Genomic DNA, 15,593 nt, shown 5'->3' on the forward strand with positions numbered 1-15,593 from the left:
ACTGTATAGTTCACTCTTGAATTGGATCTTCCAAAATGCATCACCTCGCATTTGCCCGGATTGAACTCCATCTGCCATTTCTCTGTCCAACTCTCCAATCTATCTATATTCTGCTGTATTCTCTGACAGTCCCCTTCACTATCTACTACTCTACCCATCTTAGTGTCGTCTGCAAACCTGCTAATCAGACCACCTATGCTTTCCTCCAAATCATGTATGCATATCACAAACAACAGTGGTCCCAGCACGGATCCCTGTGGAACACCACTGGTCACACGTCTCCATTTTGAGAAACTCCCTTCCACTGCTACTCTCTGTCTCCTGTTGCCCAGCCAGTTCTTTATCCATCTAGCCAGTACACCCTGGATCCCATGCAACTTCACTTTCTCCATCAACCGACCATGGGGACCCTTATCAAACGCCTTACTGAAGTCCATGTATATGACATCTACAGCCCTTCCCTCATCAATCAACTTTGTCACTTCCTCAAAGAATTCTATTAAGTTGGTAAGACATGACCTTCCCTGCACAAAACCATGTTGCCTATTACTGATAAGCACATTTTCTTCCAAATGGGAATAGATCCTATCCCTCAGTATCTTCTCCAGCAGCTTCCCTACCACTGACGTCAGGCTCACCGGTCTATAATGACCTGGATTATCCCTGCTACCCTTCTTAAACAAGGGGACAACATTAGTAATTCTCCAGTCCTCCGGGACCTCACCCGTGTTTAAGGATGCTGCAACAATATCTGTTAAGGCCCCAGCTATTTCCTCTCTCGTTTCCCTCAGTAACCTGGGATAGATCCCATCCGGACCTGGGGACTTGTCCACCTTAATGCCTTTTTGACTACCCAACACTTCCTCCCTCCTTATGCCGACTTGACCTAGAGTAATCAAACATCTGTCCCGAACCTCAACATCCGTCATGTCCCTCTCCTCGGTGAATACCGATGCAAAGTACTCATTTAGAATCTCACCCATTTTCTCTGACTCCACGCATAACTTTCCTCCTTTGTCCTTGAGTGGGCCAATCCTTTCTCTAGTTACCTCTTGCTCCTTATATATGAATAAAAGGCTTTGGGATTTTCCTTAACCCTGTTTGCTAAAGATATTTCATGACCCCTTGAGCCCTCTTAATTCCTCGTTTTCATTCTTAACATATACATACCATTATAGAGCATTTTAAATGCAATTGCCTGTAACTATCACATGTCTGGGTTGCATTTTCTGCATTTCCCTGTAGCATACATTTTCCATCCGAAATATAATGGATAATCTCACCAGGAGCAGGAATCCAAGAAGGAATTCCTGCTCCAGACCACAGGAGCAGAGAAGTGAATTGAACAGGGACTCAAAGTCTTCTTGGGAGTTTCTGCTTCTTTATGTCTTTGTTACCTCAGGCAGTGTTTTAATCTGCTCGGCTGAAGGTAGAGCTGTCAGTTACTGTCTAATTGATCAAACATCTGTTACTTTCATGTATTTATTTCCTTTCAATTATGCATTCCATAAGGTATTTCCTATTATTCTTAAAAACAAAAACCTGTATTCCATTCCACAGGTAATGTTTATAGCATTAGGTAAAGCTTAGATCATGAAATATGGTGAATGAGTTCCCTATTTCACTCCAAATTCCATAAAAAAATTATTTTAGTCTGATGTCTAATTTCCCTGTTTATTTTCTTTCCTCACAGTTAACTTACTGACCATTGTGATCCTATCCCGGGGAAAGTGCGGTCTCTCCAGATGTGTGTCCCGTTACCTGCTGTTTATGGCAGTGACAGATCTACTTGTCATTATCATCGATCTGATACTGAGGCAGATTCCGATTGTTTATCGGGAACAGTTTTTATTCGTGCAATCAATCTCTGTGTGCAATATTCACACAGTCCTGCTTTTCACAGTCACAGACTGTTCTGTCTGGTTCTCTGTCACTTTCACTTTTGATCGATTTGTGGCCATTTGTTCCCGAAAGCTGAAAACTAAATATTGCCCCGAGAAAACAGCGGCTGTAGTTCTGGGAACAGTAACTGCGCTGAGCTGTTTAAAGGACATAACCTGGTATTTTATGCTGATGGGATTGTATCAGCTTGACAATATGCCCTGGTTTTGTGCTGTAAAACCCATTGTTAGTCTATCACAGGCATGGGGAGCCATCGAACTCTTACATTATATTCTCACCACAGGAGTCCCATTTGTTCTGATTCTGCTGCTCAATACTTTAACTGTCAGACACATTTTAGTGGCTAACATAATTCGCAGGAGACTCCGGGGTCACAGCAGTGGGGAGAATCCCAAAGACCCAGAGATGGAGAGCAGAAGGAAATCCATCATTTTATTGTTTGTAATCTCGGGGAATTTCATATTGTTATGGGCCCTATTCATGTTTAATATAATATGTTTCCGAATGCGGATTTTAGGGTATAGGGATGTGTATCCACCCAGGGTTGTACAAGAAATCAGATTCATGCTCCAGCTCTTGAGTTGCTGCACAAACACTTGTATTTATGCTGTGACACAAACTAAGTTCAGAGAACAATTTAAGAATATGGTAACATATCCCTTTACCCGAATTGTACAATTCATTAAATGATGAGAAGAATTGAATAATTCCCAGAATCAGAATTCAATCCCAGCTCATAATCTGACCATTCCCTCAGCAATCAGACACAGTGGGATCAGTCTGTTCCCCGACACCCCCCTTCACCATCCCCCCCCCCCCCCCCCACCCAGGTCTGTGTTAAATACATAATACGCTGATCTCCGGACTCCCAGGTCCATGGTAGAATATAGCATGCAATTCTGGTCGCCACACCACCAGAATGACATGGAGGTTTTGGAGAGGGGACAGAAGAGGTTTACCTGGATGTTGCCTGGTCTGGAGGGTATTAGCTATGAGGAGAGGTTGGATAAACTCGGATTGTTTTCACTGGAACGACGGAGGTGGAGCGGCGACATGATAGAGGTTTACAAAGTTATGAGCGGCATGGACAGAGTGGATAGTCAGAAGCTTTTTCCCAGGGTGGAAGAGTCAGCTACTAGGGGACATAGGTTTAATAGCGAGGGGCAATGTTTAGAGGGGATGTACAAGGCATGTTTTTGGTTTGATTCTCTGACTTGTTCCCAAGTCCCTTTTCCTTTACCAGAAATGTCCACACGTTCGGGCCTCCCCTGTCATTTACCTTACACTGAATACACACTCCATATCCCTCTTCCCACATGGAAACTCTTCCCGGGAGAGTGCCACAGCCTGTTATGGATGCAGTCGCTATACTATCTCTTTTATTATTTCTTATCTAAACCGGGAGATCTCCCCCATATGTTTTGTATGAATCACTGTGGCTCATTAATCTTTCATGTCCACCAATAATCTGAGTTTTCATCCATAAATTGCAAGTGGGGCACATTCAGCTCCTTTGTCCAGAGTCCAGTTAATAATGGTGGTCCTGAATGCTATTGTTGTGTTTATTGTATTCACCATCTTTCAAGTATCAATACAAGCATGCAGGTCCACATTTTCACCTGTAGGGAGAGCAAATGTAAGATCTTACTCCTTAACATCATCAAATTACCGTGAAACCACCTCAGTTTTGTTTGTTTTTTTGACTGTGTAACACGTTCAATAGATATACTGCTGGGTTTAATTTGTTAGCTATAGAGTGGGGGACCGACCCATTTCACATCAAAAGAGTGCTTTTTAATGGAGGAATTTAGTCAGTTTACTTGGGGTCTCCAACCCCATATTCAAATGATTTGATTTTCTTCTCAAATCATCGTTGAACTTGATTTTGTGACCTTCCCAGGTTTTCTGCCACTCGGGCTGTTCACTTTTTCCACATGGTCTGTTATTGTCTGCAACCACTTCTGACTACACGGCTGTAGTTTTCAGAGTGTTCTATTCCCCAGATTTACTTGTCCCGGTATCCACATTTATCTCCCAGTCATAGCCTTATATGGACTTATCCCCTTTACCTTGTGGAACGTATTTCCATCAAACATGGAGGCATCATGTCAGTCGATTGAATGGGGTGCCCTCTACACAATTTGCTTAACATGGTTTTTGAAGTACAATTACTCTTTTCCACAATCCCTGATGATTGTGGGTAGTGTGCAATGTACAATTTATACCTTATTTGGAGCATGTTCGACACTGCAGTAAAAATTTCCCCTGTGAAGTGTGGACCCTGGTCACTATCCACTTGTATCGGTATTCCCCACCTACAGAACACCTCACTCCAAAGGATTTGTGTGACCATACGTGCTTCATTGTTCCTGGTTGGGAAGACCTCTATCCATTTTGTAAATTTGTTCACCACCACAAGAACATACTCATAGTTTCCCTGACACATTGTACAGGGACCAATCTTGAAGTGTGTCCATGAGCCATTGGGAGGAGGTTGTGACCAGGGTAGGGCGTGATTAGAGCAGGACAGAGGATTAACCTGCAAACACGTTAGCATCTATTGACATATTGTTCTGCATGTTGTTCCATTTCTGACCACCAACAGGCTCCGGTTAGCTTTCATAGTGTAGTATCAGCTGGTTAATGTCCAGTCATTGGGTGAGAATGAAAGAAGGCGAACATTTCCTCTTTAAGTTGAGGAGGATTGCAAACTACCAAAGAATCATCTTTATTTTTAATCATTAACAGGGAGGGGCTTCCTTTATGTTGGTGCTGAAACACTGTGGAGTTTACCCACCAGGTGGGCTGTGGTAGTGAACACCCCTGTTTGTGTCATTCTATGACCTGAGCGTAAGGAGTGAACAAAGTTTGGAGTTCTGTCACATCAATGGTTTTTTTATTTCAGTGGCGACTTTTACAACAGGTGTTTGGGATCTGGATTCTCTGCAGATTATTTAGCAAACCAATTGGCTGCATTGTCACCCTGACTGTTGGGTGATGAATCTTTCCACTGGGCTGTTACCTTTCCTATATGACAGAAGGTGACCCGTTCCTGGAGCAATTCCCATAGTTTACGGAGGAGACCAGAATTTAAAAAAGGTTTACCATAAAGAACAATAATCATGTTTAAGATACAGGATCAAGAGCATAATTGCATTGCCAATGTAACTACTATCTGACCAAATAGTAGTTGTTTCTGATGCTGTATAATGGACAGTGAGGATGATAGCAATCAGATCTGTTTGTTGAGATGAATGGGCAAGAACGTGGAATCCCATTGTCCAATCAGGAGTCTCCATATTAACTATAGCACGCCCGGTTTTGGGGATGGCCAATCAACATACTAGGGCGAGCCGTCCACGTACATGTTTCAGGCTTCCGGGATCGTGCAGGCTTTTACTGGGTTTAATCCCATCTCCAACACACGTAACAGACACTGGTGTGGACTTCCCTCATAAACAAGCAGAAGGGGGTGATGTCCAAGTCTCACTGCAGTAACTCAAGTGTCCATTTGCTGATCCATTGCAAAGGCACTTTAGTATCACATGGTTTTAATAGAAGATAAAGGGATGTATGCAGAGAATGTAAAATCACTTTCTGTAGTCCAGCAATTTTTTTTATTCCTTCATAAGATGTGAGTCCTAATTGTAGCTTTCCTGTCACTACTCTGTCACTTGTCAAAGAACAAAGAAGAAAGATAATTACAGCACAGGAACAGGCCCTTCGGCCCTCCAAGCCTGCGCCGATCCAGATCCTCTCTCTAAACATGTCGCCTATTTTCTAAGGTTCTGTATCTCTTTTCTTCCTGCCCATTCATGTATCTGTCTAGATACATCTTAAAAGACTCCATCGTGCCCGCGTCTACCACCTCCGCTGGCAACGCGTTCCAGGTGCCCACCACCCTCTGCGTAAAGAACTTTCCACGCATATCCCCCCTAAACATTTCCCCTTTCACTTTGAACTCGTGTCCTCTAGTAATTGAAACCCCCACTCTGGGAAAAAGCCTCTTGCTGTCCACCCTGTCTATACCTCTCATGATTTTGTACACCTCAATCAGGTCCCCCCTCAACCTCCGTCTTTCTAATGAAAATAATCCTAATCTACTCAACCTCTCTTCATAGCTAGCGCCCTCCATACCAGGCAACATCCTGGTGAACCTCCTCTGCACCCTCTCCAAAGCATCCACATCCTTTTGATAATGTGGCGACCAGAACTGTACGCAGTATTCCAAATGTGGCCGAACCAAAGTCCTATACAACTGTAACATGACCTGCCAACTCTTGTACTCAATGCCCCGTCCGATGAAGGAAAGCATGCCGTATGCCTTCTTGACCACTCTAATTACCTGCGTTGCCACCTTCAGGGAACAGTGGACCTGAACACCCAAATCTCTATGGACATCAATTTTCCCCAGGACTTTTCCATTTACTGTATAGTTCACTCTTGAATTGGATCTTCCAAAATGCATCAGCTCGCATTTGCCCTGATTGAACTCCATCTGCCATTTCTCTGCCCAACTCTCCAATCTATCTATATTCTGCTGTATTCTCTGACATCCCCTTCACTATCTGCTACTCCACCAATCTTAGTGTCGTCTGAAAACTTGCTAATCAGTCCACCTATACGTTCCTCCAAATCATTAATGTATATCACAAACAGTGGTCCCAGCACGGATCCCTGTGGAACACCACTGGTCACACGTCTCCATTTTGAGAAACTCCCCTCTACTGCTAATCTCTGTCTCCTGTTGCCCAGCCAGTTCTTTATCCATCTAGCTAGTACACCTTGGACCCCAAGCGCCTTCACTTTCTCCATCAGCCTGCCATGGGGAACCTTATCAAACGCCTTACTGAAGTCCATGTATATGACATCGACAGCCCTTCCCTCATCAATCAACTTTGTCACTTCCTCAAAGAATTCTATTAAGTTGGTAAGACATGACCTTCCCTGCACAAAACCATGTTGCCTATCACTGATGAGCCCATTTTCTTCCAAATGGGAATAGATCCTATCCCTCAGTATCTTCTCCAGCAGCTTCCCTACCACTGACGTCAGGCTCACCGGTCTATAATTACTTGGATTATCCCTGCTACCCTTCTTAAACAAGGGGACAACATTAGCAATTCTCCAGTCCTCCGGGACCTCACCCGTGTTTAAGGATGCTGCAAAGATATCTGTTAAGGCCCCAGCTATTTCCTCTCTCGCTTCCCTCAGTAACCTGGGATAGATCCCATCCGGACCTGGGGACTTGTCCACCTTAATGCCCTTTAGAATACCCAACACTTCCTCCCTCCTTATGCCGACTTGACCTAGAGTAATCAAACATCTGTTCCTAACCTCAACATCCGTCATGTCCCTCTCCTCGGTGAATACCGATGCAAAGTACTCGTTTAGAATCTCACCCATTTTCTCTGAGTCCAAGCATAACATTCCTCCTTTGTCCTTCAGTGGGCCAATCCTTTCTCTAGTTACCCTCTTTCTCCTTATATATGAATAAAAGGCTTTGGGATTTTCCTTCAACCTGTTTGCTAAAGATATTTCATGACCCCTTTTAGCCCTCTTAATTCCTCATTTCAGATTGGTCCTACATTCCCGATATTCTTTCAAAGCTTCGTCTTTCATCAGCCGCCTACACCTTATGTATGCTTCCTTTTTCCTCTTAGCTAGTCTCACAATTTCACCTGTCATCCATGGTTCCCTAATCTTGCCATTTCCATCCCTCATTTTCACAGGAACATGTCTCTCCTGAACGCTAATCAACCTCTCTTTAAAAGCCTCCCACATATCACATGTGGATTTACCTTCAAACAGCTGCTCCCAATCTACATTTCCCAGCTCCTGCCGAATTTTGGTATAGTTGGCCTTCCCCCAATTTAGCACTCTTCCTTTAGGACCACTCTCGTCTTTGTCCATGAGTATTTTAAAGCTTACGGAATTGTGATCACTATTCCCAAAGTAGTCCCCTACTGAAACTTCAACAACCTGGCCGGGCTCATTCCCCAACACCAGGTCCAGTATGGCCACTTCCCGAGTTGGACTATTTACATACTGCTCTAGAAAACCTTCCTGGATGCTCCTTACAAATTCTGCTCCATCTGGACCTCTAACACTAAGCGAATCCCAGTCAATGTTGGGAAAATTAAAATCTCCTATCACCACCACCCTGTTGCTCCTACATCTTTCCATAATCTGTTTACATATTTGTACCTCTATCTCACGCTCGCTGTTGGGAGGCCTGTAGTACAGCCCCAACATTGTTACCGCACCCTTCCTATTTCTGAGTTCTGTCCATATTGCCTCACTGCTCGAGTCCTCCATAGTGCCCTCCTTCAGCACAGCTGTGATATCCTCTTTGACCAGTAATGCAACTCCTCCACCCCTTTTACCTCCCTCTCTATCCCGCCTGAAGCATCGATATCCTGGGATATTTAGTTGCCAATCATGCCCTTCCCTCAACCAAGTCTCAGTAATAGCAATAACATCATACTCCCAGGTACTAATCCAAGCCCCAAGTTCATCTGCCTTACCTACTACACTTCTTGCATGAAAACAAATGCACCTCAGACCACCAGTCCCTTTCTCTTCATCATCTGCTCCCTGCCTGCTCTTCCCCTTAGTCACACTGACTTCATTATCTAGTTCCTTACAGGCTTTTGTTACTACCTCCTTACTGTCAACTGACCTCAATTGGTTCCCATCCCCCTGCCACATTAGTTTAAACCCTCCCCAACAGCGTTAGCAAAAGCACCTCCAAGGACATTGGTTCCAGTCCGGCCCAGGTGTACACCGTCCAATTTGTAATAGTCCCACCTCCCCCAGAACCGGTCCCAATGTCCCAAAAATCTGAACCCCTCCTTCCTGCACCATCTCTCAAGCCACGCATTCATCCTGACTATTCTTTCATTTTTACTCTGACTATCACGTGGCACTGGTAGTAATCCTGAGATTACTACCTCTGAGGTCCTACTTTTTAACTTGGCTCCTAACTCCCTAAACTCTGCTTGTAGGACCTCATCCCGTTTTTTACCTATATCATTAGTGCCTATGTGCACAATGACAACTGGCTGTTCACCCTCCCCCTTTAGAATGTTCTGCAGCCGATCTGAGACATCCCTGACCCGTGCACCTGGGAGGCAACATACCATTCGGGAGCCTCGTTTTCGACCACAGAACCGCCTATCTACTCCCCTTACAATCGAATCCCCTACGACTATAGCCCTTCCACTCTTTTTCCCGCCCTTCTGAACAGCAGAGCCAGCCACGGTGCCATGGACCTGGCTACTGCTGCCTTCCCCTGGTGAGCCATCTCCCCCAACAGTATCCAAAACGGTATACTTGTTTTGGAGGGAGATGACCGCAGGGGACTCCTGCGCTGCCTTCCTGCTCTTTCTCTGCCTTTTGGTCACCCATTCCCTTTCTCCCTCAGCAATCCTAATCTGCGGTGTGACCAATTCACTAAACGTGCTGTCCACGACCTCCTCAGCATCGCGCATGCTCCAAAGTGAGTCCATCCGCAGCTCGAGAGCAGTCATGCGGTCTAACAAGAGCTGCAGTTGGACACACTTCCTGCACGTGAAGGAGTCAGGGACATCAGCCATGTCCCTGAGCTCCCACATTGAGCAAGAGGAGCATGACACGGGTCTGAGATCTCCTGCCATTTTTAATTTTTAGCTTAACTTAGTTAAATGAAAAAGGAACGAAAAGTTTTTCCCAATCACAATAAAACCAGAGAAATCGAAAAAGCCTTACCTTATAAACACCCCACCGACTCCTTTTTTTTGTTGGTTAGAGGAAGAGGGCGGGTGGGAGACACGACAAGTGTGGTGTCTCGGGTTCAGAAACAGCCCAAATATATAGTGTTTTACTTACCCAGCAGCCCCCTGGCCTCCGTCGAAAAACAAAATGAAATTAAATTTACTTTCAAACTGACCTTCCCAGCTGCTCACTCGCTCACTCACTGCTCCCGAAAAAGCTGCTGCAATGAAAGGAAAGTTATTTTAAACCGCCCAAATATATAGTGTTTTACTTACCCAGCAGCCCCCTGGCCTCTGCCGAAAAACAAAAGGAAATTAAATTTACTTTCAAACTGACCTTCCCAGCTGCTCACTCGCTCACTCTCTGATCCCGAAAAAGCTGCTGCAATGAAAGGATAGTTATTTTAAACCGCCCAAATATATAGTGCTTTACTTACCCAGCAGCCCCCTGGCCTCCGCCGAAAAACAAAAGGAAATTAAATTTACTTTCAAACTGACCTTCCCAGCTGCTCACTCGCTCACTCTCTGCTCCCGAAAAAGCTGCTGCAATGAAAGGAAAGTTATTTTAAACCGCCCAAATATATAGTGTTTTACTTACCCAGCAGCCCCCTGGCCTCCGCCGAAAAACAAAAGGAAATTAAATTTACTTTCAAACTGACCTTCCCAGCTGCTCACTCGCTCCTCCCGAAAAAGCTGCTGCAATGAAAGGAAAGTTATTTCAAAACGCCCAAAATATACAGTGTTTTACTTACCCAGCAGCCCCCTGGCCTCCGTCGGAAAACAAAATGAAATTAAATTTAATTTCAAACTGACCTTCCCAGCTGCTCACTCGCTCACTCTCTGCTCCCGAAAAAGCTGCTGCAATGAAAGGAAAGTTATTTTAAACCGCCCAAATATATAGTGTTTTACTTACCCAGCAGCCCCCTGGCCTCCGTCGAAAAACAAAATGAAATTAAATTTACTTTCAAACTGACCTTCCCAGCTGCTCACTCTCTGCTCCCGAAAAAGCTGCTGCAATGAAAGGAAAGTTATTTTAAACCGCCCAAATATATAGTGTTTGACTGACCCAGCAGCCCAGTGGCCTCCGCCGAAAAACAAAAGGAAATTAAAATTACTTTCAAACTGACCTTCCCAGCTGCTCACTCGCTCACTCTCTGCTCCCGAACAAGCTGCTGCAATGAAAGGAAAGTCATTTTAAACCGCCCAAATATACAGTGTTTTACTTACCCAGCAGCCCCCTGGCCTCCGTCGGAAAACAAAATGAAATTAAATTTACTTTCAAACTGACCTTCCCAGCTGCACACTCTCTGCTCCCGAAAAAGCTGCTGCAATGAAAGGAAAGTTATTTTAAACCGCCCAAATATATAGTGTTTTACTTACCCAGCAGCCACCTGGCCTCCGCCGAAAAACAAAAGGAAATTAAATTTACTTTCAAACTGACCTTCCCAGCTGCTCACTCGCTCACTCTCTGCTCCCGACAAAGCTGCTGCAATGAAAGGAAAGTTATTTTAAACCTCCCAAATATACAGTGTTTTACTTACCCAGCAGCCCCCTGGCCTCCGTCGGAAAACAAAATGAAATTAAATTTACTTTCAAACTGACCTTCCCAGCTGCTCACTCGCTCACTCTCTGCTCCCGAAAAAGCTGCTGCAATGAAAGGAAAGTTATTTTAAAACGCCCAAATATATAGTGTTTTACTTACCCAGCAGCCCCCTGGCCTCCGTCAAAAAACAAAATGAAATTAAATTTACTTTCAAACTGACCTTCCCAGCTGCTCACTCTCTGCTCCCGAAAAAGCTGCTGCAATGAAAGGAAAGTTATTTTAAACCGCCCAAATATATAGTGTTTTACTTACCCAGCAGCCCCCTGGCCTCCGCCGAAAAACAAAAGGAAATTAAATTTACTTTCAAACTGACCTTCCCAGCTGCTCACTCGCTCACTCTCTGCTCCCGAAAAAGCTGCTGCAAAGAAAGGAAAGTTATTTTAAACCGCCCAAATATACAGTGTTTTACTTACCCAGCAGCCCGCTGGCCTCCGTCGGAAAACAAAATGAAATTAAATTTACTTTCAAACTGACCTTCCCAGCTGCTCACTCGCTCACTCTCTGCTCCAGAAAAAGCTGCTGCAATGAAAGGAAAGTTATTTTAAACCGCCCAAATATATAGTGTTTTACTTACCCAGCAGCCCCCTGGCCTCCGCCGTAAAACAAAAGGAAATTAAGTTTACTTTCAAACTGACCTTCCCAGCTGCTCACTCGCTCACTCTCTGCTCCCGAAAAAGCTGCTGCAATGAAAGGAAAGTTATTTTAAACCGCCCAAATATACAGTGTTTTACTTACCCAGCAGCCCCCTGGCCTCCGTCGGAAAACAAAGTGAAATTAAATTTACTTTCAAACTGACCTTCCCAGCTGCTCACTCTCTGCTCCCGAAAAAGCTGCTGCAATGAAAGGAAAGTTATTTTAAACCGCCCAAATATATAGTGTTTTACTTACCCAGCAGCCCCCTGGCCTCCGTCGAAAAACAAAATGAAATTAAATTTACTTTCAAACTGACCTTCCCAGCTGCTCACTCGCTCACTCTCTGCTCCCGAAAAAGCTGCTGCAATGAAAGGAAAGTTATTTTAAACCGCCCAAATATATAGTGTTTTACTTACCCAGCAGCCCCCTGGCCTCCGCCGAAAAACAAAAGGAAATTAAATTTACTTTCAAACTGACCTTCCCAGCTGCTCACTCGCTCACTCTCTGCTCCCGAAAAAGCTGCTGCAATGAAAGGAAAGTTATTTTAAACCGCCCAAATATATAGTGTTTTACTTACCCAGCAGCCCCCTGGCCTCCGTCGAAAAACAAAATGAAATTAAATTTACTTTCAAACTGACCTTCCCAGCTGCTCACACTCTGCTCCCGAAAAAGCTGCTGCAATGAAAGGAAAGTTATTTTAAACCGCCCAAATATATAGTGTTTTACTTACCCAGCAGCCCCCTGGCCTCCGCCGAAAAACAAAAGGAAATTAAATTTACTTTCAAACTGACCTTCCCAGCTGCTCACTCTCTGCTCCCGAAAAAGCTGCTGCAATGAAAGGAAAGTTATTTTAAACCGCCCAAATATATAGTGTTTTACTTACCCAGCAGCCCCATGGCCTCCGCCGAAAAACAAAAGGAAATTAAATTTACTTTCAAACTGACCTTCCCAGCTGCTCACTCGCACACTCTCTGCTCCCGAAAAAGCTGCTGCAATGAAAGGAAAGATATTGTAAACCGCCCAAATATACAGTGTTTTACTTACCCAGCAGCCCACTGGCCTCCGTCGGAAAACAAAATGAAATTAAATTTACTTTCAAACTGACCTTCCCAGCTGCTCACTCGCTCACTCTCTGCTCCCGAAAAAGCTGCTGCAATGAAAGGAAAGTTATTTTAAACCGCCCAAATATATAGTGTTTTACTTACCCAGCAGCCCCCTGGCCTCCGCCGAAAAACAAAAGGAAATTAAATTTACTTTCAAACTGACCTTCCCAGCTGCTCACTCGCTCACTCTCTGCTCCCGAAAAAGCTGCTGCAATGAAAGGAAAGTTATTTTAAACCGCCCAAATATATAGTGTTTTACTTACCCAGCAGCCCCCTGGCCTCCGCCGAAAAACAAAAGGAAATTAAATTTACTTTCAAACTGACCTTCCCAGCTGCTCACTCGCTCACTCTCTGCTCCCGAAAAAGCTGCTGCAATGAAAGGATAGTTATTTTAAACCGCCCAAATATATAGTGCTTTACTTACCCAGCAGCCCCCTGGCCTCCGCCGAAAAACAAAAGGAAATTAAATTTACTTTCAAACTGACCTTCCCAGCTGCTCACTCGCTCACTCTCTGCTCCCGAAAAAGCTGCTGCAATGAAAGGAAAGTTATTTTAAACCGCCCAAATATATAGTGTTTTACTTACCCAGCAGCCCCCTGGCCTCCGCCGAAAAACAAAAGGAAATTAAATTTACTTTCAAACTGACCTTCCCAGCTGCTCACTCGCTCACTCTCTGCTCCCGAAAAAGCTGCTGCAATGAAAGGAAAGTTATTTTAAACCGCCCAAATATATAGTGTTTTACTTACCCAGCAGCCCCCTGGCCTCCGCCGAAAAACAAAAGGAAATTAAATTTACTTTCAAACTGACCTTCCCAGCTGCTCACTCGCTGCTCCCGAAAAAGCTGCTGCAATGAAAGGAAAGTTATTTTAAACCGCCCAAATATATAGTGTTTTACTTACCCAGCAGCCCCATGGCCTCCGCCGAAAAACAAAAGGAAATTAAATTTACTTTCAAACTAACCTTCCCAGCTGCTCACTCGCTCACTCTCTGCTCCCGAAAAAGCTGCTGCAATGAAAGGAAAGTTATTTTAAACCGCCCAAATATATAGTGTTTTACTTACCCATCAGCCCCCTGGCCTCCGCCGAAAAACAAAAGGAAATTAAATTTACTTTCAAACTGACCTTCCCAGCTGCTCACTCGCTCACTCTCTGCTCCCAAAAAAGCTGCTGCAATGAAAGGAAAGTTATTTTAAACCGCCCAAATATATAGTGTTTTACTTACCCATCAGCCCCCTGGCCTCCGCCGAAAAACAAAAGGAAATTAAATTTACTTTCAAACTGACCTTCCCAGCTGCTCACTCGCTCACTCTCTGCTCCCGAAAAAGCTGCTGCAATGAAAGGAAAGTTATTTTAAACCGCCCAAATATATAGTGTTTTACTTACCCAGCAGCCCCCTGGCCTCCGCCGAAAAACAAAAGGAAATTAAATTCACTTTCAAACTGACCTTCCCAGCTGCTCACTCGCTCACTCTCTGCTCCCGAAAAAGCTGCTGCAATGAAAGGAAAGTTATTTTAAACTGCCGAAATATATAGTGTTTTACTTACCCAGCAGCCCCCTGGCCTCCGCCGAAAAACAAAAGGAAATTAAATTTACTTTCAAACTGACCTTCCCAGCTGCTCACTCGCTCACTCTCTGCTCCCGAAAACGTTGCTGCAATGAATGGAAAGTTATTTTAAACCGCCCAAATATATAGTGTTTTACTTACCCAGCAGCCCCCTGGCCTCCGCCGAAAAACAAAAGGAAATTAAATTTACTTTCAAACTGACCTTCCCAGCTGCTCACTCTCTGCTCCCGAAAAAGCTGCTGCAATGAAAGGAAAGTTATTTTAAACCGCCCAAATATATAGTGTTTTACTTACCCAGCAGCCCCCTGGCCTCCGCCGAAAAACAAAAGGAAATTAAATTTACTTTCAAACTGACCTTCCCAGCTGCTCACTCGCTCACTCTCTGCTCCCGAAAAAGCTGCTGCAATGAAAGGAAAGTTATTTTAAACCGCCCAAGTATATAGTGTTTTACTTACCCAGCAGCCCCCTGGCCTCCGCCGAAAAACAAAAGGAAATTAAATTTACTTTCAAACTGACCTTCCCAGCTGCTCACTCGCTCACTCTCTGCTTCCCGAAAAAGCTGCTGCAAATGACCTCTAACTCCTCGTTCTCTAACCTTATTCCTTTATATATTATGGAGCACCTTGTCAAAGACCTTTTTGAAAATCCATCGAAAATACATCTACTGTATCACCATTGTCGACTCTCTCTGGTATCTCCTCAAAAATCAATAAGGTTGGTCAAGCAATGATTTTCCTTTAGAAATCTATGCTGATTATTCATTGTCATATTTCTCATTTTCAGGTGAACTTCTATTATCTCCATTTGTAGGAATTCCATGAATGTTCCTGCCATTGATGTTAAGATAACTGGTCTAATGTTTCCTGGGAATGTTCTTTCACCCTTCTTACATATTGATGTAGTAAGAAAACTATGGAAACTAAATAAATGTGTCTATTGTCTGAATGATACCTCCAGGGTGTGGTATTTTTCAGTAAGATCAGTGTTGTTGAAAATAGGATATGGCCAACTAAAGGAAGATCCCACAATGTTTAA

General features: G+C 44.0%; 1 protein-coding gene across 1 annotated transcript; it reads left to right on the forward strand.

Annotated features, from left to right (window-relative positions):
- Positions 1–1,269: 1,269 nt before the first annotated feature.
- On the forward strand, positions 1,270–15,379 carry LOC137373414 (probable G-protein coupled receptor 139). Its single transcript, XM_068038230.1, has 4 exons — positions 1,270–1,429; positions 1,694–2,550; positions 3,397–3,538; positions 15,342–15,379. The coding sequence occupies exons 1-4, from the start codon at positions 1,270–1,272 to the stop codon at positions 15,377–15,379; spliced, it is 1,197 nt and encodes a 398-aa protein (XP_067894331.1).
- Positions 15,380–15,593: the final 214 nt, after the last annotated feature.

The sequence above is a fragment of the Heterodontus francisci genome, chromosome 9, assembly GCF_036365525.1.
Source record: "Heterodontus francisci isolate sHetFra1 chromosome 9, sHetFra1.hap1, whole genome shotgun sequence".
Taxonomy (NCBI): Eukaryota; Metazoa; Chordata; class Chondrichthyes; order Heterodontiformes; family Heterodontidae; genus Heterodontus; species Heterodontus francisci.

Excerpts from the sequence above, each read along its gene's own strand:
- LOC137373414 (XM_068038230.1), top strand. The coding sequence starts at position 1,270 with ATGGATAATCTCACCAGGAGCAGGAATCCAAGAAGGAATTCCTGCTCC. Across the intron at positions 1,430-1,693 it reads TTTAATCTGCTCGGCTGAAG|TTAACTTACTGACCATTGTG; the intron begins GTAGAGCTGTCA and ends CTTTCCTCACAG. Across the intron at positions 2,551-3,396 it reads GAGAACAATTTAAGAATATG|TGGGGCACATTCAGCTCCTT; the intron begins GTAACATATCCC and ends ATAAATTGCAAG.